This window comes from Siniperca chuatsi, linkage group LG9, assembly GCF_020085105.1.
Source record: "Siniperca chuatsi isolate FFG_IHB_CAS linkage group LG9, ASM2008510v1, whole genome shotgun sequence".
Classification (NCBI taxonomy): domain Eukaryota; kingdom Metazoa; phylum Chordata; class Actinopteri; order Centrarchiformes; family Sinipercidae; genus Siniperca; species Siniperca chuatsi.
In genome coordinates, this window is record NC_058050.1 from 1149231 (window position 1) to 1156688 (window position 7458).

Genomic DNA, 7458 nt, shown 5'->3' on the forward strand with positions numbered 1-7458 from the left:
AATACAGAAATATAATATGAATACTAAATTAGCTCATTAATTAGTCCAACCAAGTTCAGCCATTCGCTCTTTATCTCCATGAAGACTTCCTCCGTCACTGCATCTTTCTGTTTGTTTAGCTAATTGTTATGTAGATAAGGTCGTTTTTTTTCATTCAAGAGTGAATTATTTCCATTTCCACTCACTTCTGTAGGAAAAAGCACTCGTTTAAGAGCTGAAAATCCAGTTTGTGCTGCAGGCAGAGGACTAATGAGTGAAAACCTGAGTGGAAACCCCAGAAACTGAACAACAAAAACAGGTTAATGTGTGTAAAAGAGTTTGCTGTTCCATTCAGCTCTTTGAATTCAAAATTTAAACCTGCTGCTCTCCTCTGATAGGCTGATGGTGGAAGGTCGGGTAATCTGATTGGTCAGGTTGCAGGGGCTGAACTGAGAACCTGGCGCTCCCCTCTTTGATTAGGGTCAGTTTGTCACCATGGTAACAACATTAGGCAAATACAACACACACACTCAGCTGCTCTGTGTGGGAATTAAAGGCTGTCAGCTCTCAGAGCTCCTCATAAAACACAAAGAGGAAGAGGAGGAGGAGGAGGAGGAGGAGGAGGAGGTCTGAAGAAGAACAGAGAGTCAGACAGTTTCGGCTGCTGCTGTGTGTTCAATTCCTTCATGTTCTCTCATCAGTTCTGACAAAGAAAATTACAGAGCCTCCGATGAGATTATATTTTTAAATCTTGTGCGTTTATTATCTTGTTGGCACAAAATTAAAAATGATCATCTGTTGGGACGTTTAAGGCTCTGGAGAAAATAACTGATGGAAATGCGAGCAGCGGGACTCTGCAGCTTCATTGTTGCTGATAGTTTTGGTGGGTTAAGATTAGACTGAAAATCTCATTTCTGTTGCTCTCATGGTACAAAATACATATTGTTAATACGTTTCCTTTTATTAACTGAGAAGCAGTAAACTTTAATTAAAATTAGCTAGTTCTGACTATAGAATAACACAAACATAATTAAAAAATTAAGCATTAATTTACTTCGATACTTACAAACATAATGGGCACCCGCCAGGATTTGTTAAAGTTACAAGAAACTTCATTAAAACTTCTATATCATGAAAATAACAGCAAAACAAAATCACCGGAATTTATTTAAACTTTCACAGAAGTTTGGACAAATCCACATGGCATCAGTTGCTATAGCAACACACAAAACTGTTAAACAGTGTGAAGGCAACACATGAATCTCACAGGTAGACAATGGATATTAAGTCTCCAGTAACCAAATATCAAAATTATTAAAATGTTATTATTTGCAGATGATGCAAACTTATTTTATCGTGGTAAGATTTTAAACAACTTTTGGATGCTGTGGGAAAACAAGTTGAAAGTTGCTGGTTGTTTATATTTCAACAAACTACAGAATCTCTGAAGACTAAATACATGAAATTTGAGAAATTCCGTGAGTTAGTGAGTCAAACATCGAGCTCCTGGACTTTTTCATCATAGAAAAAGCTGCTGCAGTAAGCTAGTTAGGCGTAGAATTTGGTAAGGACATGTCCCCCTATCATTGACTGTATATAAAGTATGTATATTTACATACATACAGTCTGTGGTCCCTACCAATATCCAGTGACTACTGAATTGTCCATAGCATTAATTTCGATCAAAATGGTACAGAAAAGTTTGCCAGAGCTCGTTCTCTACTTCGAGTCCGATGTGTTTTTAAGTTTTGAAAGATTGCGAATCTAAGAATCTGTTCTTTTCCTTTCTTTAATATCGAGTGTGATGTTTGGTGGCAGTTTGAACCCTGAAGCCGCGGCTCAGACTTTAATCCTCCTGCTGCTGCTGCTGCCGTGTTTGTCCTGAAGAGGAAGTTTGATCAGAGCAGCAAAGTTTGTGAGAAAAAATGAAGAATTTGGAGAAATCAATAAATCATCAGTTTTCGTTCTGACGGTGTGAATGTAGAAAGTTTGTTTTATGCTCCGTGGACATTTTTGTCTCACCTGTGAAGTACAACTTCTCACCAGAAAGTTCTGTGGATTCAGCTGAACATTATCAGATTAACAGATTAACTCATCGATGTGTGAAATCAAATAATAGATTAACTGTTTTTCCCACCAGATGCAACAGTCTCACTAAACTGCAACTTTACGATCAGATAAAACATTTGAATATTTGAAATATGATCAAAACGAATCACAGCTAAACTTTTTACTGCCTGTTACGTGACAGTAAACAAATGCGATCAGCCAACCCTCACGTCGTGTCAACAGCTGACATCCACTGCTAAATTAACTTTAAAAATCGATTTCTGTAAAACTCTTAATCTACAAAACTTCAGTCAACACGAATTTGTTATTATGGCTTCACATCATGTTGTTGCCGATAGTGTCGGCTTACAGTGTGTTGGTTATGAGCTGGTTGTAGTATTAGTTCAAACAAACAAACACTTAACACTTAATTGAGCCTTTGCTAAGTTAGTTACTGTTGCTAAGCCAATGTTAAGAGAGAAGGGTCACCGTTCGTGAGAGGCATCACTTCCTTTTCTATCACGTTTACTTCAGGGAGGAAACACACACACAGTGTCATGTATTTCTATCTATTTGAGGTCCTTGATTATTACCTTAATTGTGAGGACATTTTTGGAAAGTGGGGACATTTTTAAACTTGACATTTTCAACAAGTGACGACATTTAAGAGAAGTGAGGACAAAGTTGGTAAAATATTTGGAAAGTGAGAACGTGGGCTGTCTGTGGGTTCGGACTATGTTTTGGGGTCAAGGTTAAATTAATATTTAGTTTACGTTTAAGTTTAATATCCTGGGAATTTAAGAACAAACACACAGATATCGTCCTCGTCACTCGGGATGCACCGTGTGCAGAAACAGCAGGTCACATGATACAACACATCTAAACCAGACGACCTGCTGCTGTGAATCAATCTGAGTTCATTTTAAAATTCAGTCTGAGCTGAAATCCTGCTGAGAGTCTGTGTGTCGATTCAGTCCCTGTGTCTCTGTGACTAAACATTTCTGAAAGGATGTAGGGCCGCTTCAGAACTGTCACATGTTAGAGCTTCCCTTTATTTCCTTTATTTAGTTATCTGTTGTCAGTTTGTAGATTAAAAATCACACTGATTGTCCTGAAGGGAGCACAACAGTGTTTTGTTTCTTATTTGTTTAAATAAATAGACGATCGGGCATGTGACTCCTAGAGCTGGGAGATATTGTGGTATGTAATGTATCAGACAGACAAAGAGATAGTAAAGGTTTGGTCTCGGGGTTCAAACAGCAGATTTAAAATTTCTAAATTCCCTCCAGGTGCAATTTTTTTTATGTATTTTGCTGAAATCAGGAAATTATTTTAGATCCCATAATCACTGTGTTTTTGGAGTTTGACACAAAATATTAACATGTTGTTGGTTCATTCTTTCAGATATGAAATGGATGTTGTTCTCCACGAAACCTATGAATGCTAAGCTACGTGTGCTAACGAGGCAGACGCACTTACTGTAAGAATCAAAGAGGAACCCTGATGTAGTCGAATTTTGGTTAATAAGCTACACTTAACTTGACAGTACTCATTATTGCACTATTACTTATATTATTACATTGTATTATTACACCGTACATACTTATCAACCTCTAAATCTTTGTACTTTACACTTATTTTAGCTTTTATACTTAAATTCACTTTGTACTTAATTTATCTTAGCTGTATCTTAGCATATTATATTTTGATTTGTACGTCTCTTATTTTTTACTAGAAATAATTGTCTTGTTGCGTTTCTATTTCTATTCTCTTAGTACTTCCTCCTGTGTGCACTGACGTAAAGGCGAGCTGCTGTAACAAAGAGTTTCCCCTCGGGGATCAATAAAGTGTTTCTGTCTCTGATTCTGATGTGGTCTCTTCAGTTGTTATGAACAACTGTTCTGTTATGTTTTAAAGCTGAGTGTGTCCTTCCTGCAGGTCTGTCTGCAGCCGTCTGGGTCCAGACGTCTTCCAGGAGCTGTATGAGGACCTGAAGGAGGCCAGACGGCGGCGGCGGGACGGTGACGAAGGCGTCGTCGAGGCTCTGAGACACCTGGAGGACAGACCTGATGATGGTTTCCAGGTGGACCAGCTGCTGTTCTACGAGGAAGAGCTGCAGAGAGCGAGACAGCTGCAGGAGGACAGCTCACCTGTCTGACAGCACCAGAGCAACCTGTGGAGGCAGCACGTAAACTGTGAACTGTAATATCAATTAAAAATATAATAAATACTAATGATACTTGTTTTTATGTACTGCACTGTGATTGGTGAGTGGTGTCACCTGGGTGATATGGCCAAAAAATGAAATGGAGATTTTATTTGATTCGCTTCGGTACATACAGTCATTAAAATGAGCTCCACCTTCACCTGCTGCAACACTAAAGTGATGAACACATGAATCCAATAATGTAATATATATTATTCTGCATAATGAGTACTTTTACTTTTGATACTTTAAGAACATTTTTATGCTTTTTTTGGTACTTTTACGTTACTTGCACTTGAGTACACTGTGGTATCGCTACCACAAAATATCTGAGTACTTTTTCGACCATTGTCAGTTTCAGCACCGACGGGTCGATAACTGAAAGTGTGCTCGCTGATTCATCCACAGGTGTGATATCTGCAGACAGCTGGCCGGCGGTACAGGGGCGACGGACTGAACAGAGTAGAAGTAATAGAAAAGTAGGTCAGCAAACACAAACAGAGAGCTCAGATCAGTGTCCCTCGAAGGGCTTCACATTCTCTACGAGATCATCAGACAGTCCTTTAAACTGCAGAAACACACAAACTCTAACCAGCCGTATAGGTTTGGCTTCACACACACACACACACACACACACACACACACAACTGGAACAGTAATAAACTCTTTATTGCGAATGCACTAACCGGACTTAAAATGATGTTTTAGTTTCCTCGATACTACTTCCTGATACTTGTTGTGTTCGCATCTTTACTACAAAGAGCTCTGTGCGTTACTCGATTGATGCTCATTTCTGGCGTCTTTGTGGGAGAAAATTAACTGTGAGAAAACTATGACCTGAAATGCTGCAGAGCAGGAGGTGCTTATTCCGACCCCGAGCAGTGCCGGCAGTCTTCCCCTGCAGCGTAAGGCTCCGACAACCTCCAGTAAGAAGACATCGCCCGGCCCTACGCTGAGGTCGGCGGCCTTAATGACCACTCGGGGACAGATTAGACGTTTATCACCTGACCGTTAATGAAAATGTGGTCATGATTGGTTAAAGCAGCAGAGCCCAGTCAGTGATGAAAGACCTCAATTATTCAGTTAACCATTTATTAAAGGTGAAGGTTTTCCAGCCGTTTCTTTCGTCTGAATCTGCAACAGTCACAGTCTTAACTGCCACCTGATTGGTGATGGAGCTTCATGCTGAGGTCACAGTGTAACGGGCTGCAGGTGTGTGTTGTGGTGCAGCTGCAACGGGTAGAAACAAACGAATCAGGATCTTTGTTTCATCTGACGTTCCAGACAAATCCTGTTTTTCACAGTAAAACCTTCAGTCTGTTCAGTATTCAGTGAGACTTCTTCTGTTATCGCACTGAGAATAAAATAGCATTCAATCTTTTATTCACATTTTTAATTTGTGTGTAGAAAATACTTTTTTCATGTTTAAGCAGGTTTTTTTTTCATGCACAAATTGAAAATATACATTTTTCGAGTGAATGGAAAATACGTCTGCAGCTCTGTTCGCTTTCTATGAACTTTCAGCCTTCCTCTTCTCTTATAATTAATTTCCAGGTCTGCGGTGTGAATGTTTAGCTGTTAAACGACTGTCGGACAACTGCAGCGTGATTAAAACGTAGCAAATGCTACCGAGACCTCTCTGATGTTATGAGGTTCGTTTACATTTTAAAGGTGTCAACAAGAAACGAAAAGATCATCGCTCAGAGAGGAGCGAGAAAATGAAATAATAGGACAAAAGGGACCGAGAGGATTTATTTAAACCAAACGGACGAGGAACGAGGAGGATTATTTCCAGGATGTGAGGCTTTTTCTTCATGTTCTCTCTGCAGGCTGTAATTAGCTGCCAGCTGGAGGACGAACTGAAACCTCCCGGCCACAGAGCACCGGCGCTGACGTTTGGTCACTCAGAGACTCGTTAACAAGCTTATTTGTTTCTGTCTAGTATTCTTATTCATGCGTGTCAGACAGGAAGGGAGCTTTTTAGAAAAGGACATTGCTGCTGTTGCATTTCAGACATTTATTGAATCAGTCCATCAAACTGACGTCATCCCTGCAGACCGTCAGAGTCTGAGCTCTTTCCTGAAGATAAGCCTGGAGGCGAACTCTCCATTTACCTGTCGACCTACTTTCCAACCCCTCACCTGCAGCCGTGAGCTTTGGGTTTATCTCAAATACAAGCCGCAGAAATGAGTTTTGAATTGTTGAGGTTTTGCATTTGCACTTTTACTACAAAGAGCACTGGTCTCTACTGTCGGACTGATGTTCAGGTCTAGCGTATTTGTGGTGAAACATTAACTGTTGTTGTGGTTAAATGGGCCTGTTCTTTTCCGCCCTGAGTAGTGTCTGCAGGTGTTCCTTTCACGCTGCATACAGCCCAACAACCTTCACCAATAAGATCGGTTAGCCCGTAGCCTGAGAGACATTGTAACCTTCATGAAGGGAGGATTTATTGCAGGACTGTTGTATTAGACTGCAACTAAGAGTATGATGTTGCTGGCGCCTGAACGTACCGAGCAGCTTTAACTCAGCAGTGTTTCCCTGCTTTACAGCACAAACCTTCTGTTTAACATCAGACTTCTTCTCTGAGAAACAATTAAACTCTTTAACTTCCACTTTCCGTCTGTTGGAGCTCAGCGGGGAATCAAAGCGACAACATTTCACCCAAACAAACTCCGTTACGGCTGTGTGGAGCTCAACGGGCAGGGAGAAGCTCTGGTTGGGGGTTTAAATCCCACTGGGAGCCGGTTTGGATGAAAGGTTCAACTAAACAACAGATGTTTCTGGTTTTCACACCAGAAAATCCTTCCAGCAGCAGAGACGCATCCAGGAGTTAAAGCTGAGCCCAGTTTGTCAAACAACACTCTGAATTATCAGCAACACGCATGAATTACAAGCTTAAAGGAATGTGTTTGTATTTTTTCACATTTTTAATGCGTCCAATACTTTGGTTTATGACCAAATAACTGCAAAACTAATGACATTCCCATCAGCCTCTTCTGTTTAGTGCTAATTAGCAAATGTTAGCATGCTAATATGCTAAACTAAGGTGGTGAACATTGTGAACCTTATACCTGCTAAACATCAGCAGCAGCTGTTCATAAATTCAAACTGAGCCTCGTTCTGACGTCAGTGGACTTTTATTTATGATCTGGAGTTCGGTCGACGTCTCTGACCTGAAACTGGATAAATGCTGTTTAATAATGACGTCAATCCGCAAGATTTTA

The 7458-nt window shown here is 40.3% G+C and overlaps 1 protein-coding gene across 5 annotated transcripts in view; it reads left to right on the forward strand.

Annotated features, from left to right (window-relative positions):
• nek11 (NIMA-related kinase 11) overlaps positions 1–5617 on the forward strand; it is a 64804-nt gene extending 59187 nt beyond the window's left edge. For 3 of the 5 annotated variants that reach the window (XM_044206867.1, XM_044206868.1, XM_044206864.1), the window contains one exon: positions 3967–4262. In XM_044206867.1, the coding sequence (XP_044062802.1) occupies positions 3967–4186 (220 nt within the window). In that variant the 3' untranslated portion in view covers positions 4187–4262. Of the gene's footprint in view, positions 1–3432; positions 3509–3966; positions 4263–4642 lie in introns of those variants that run through there. The other 2 variants (XM_044206869.1, XM_044206865.1) reach the window with 2 other exon arrangements.
• Positions 5618–7458: the final 1841 nt, after the last annotated feature.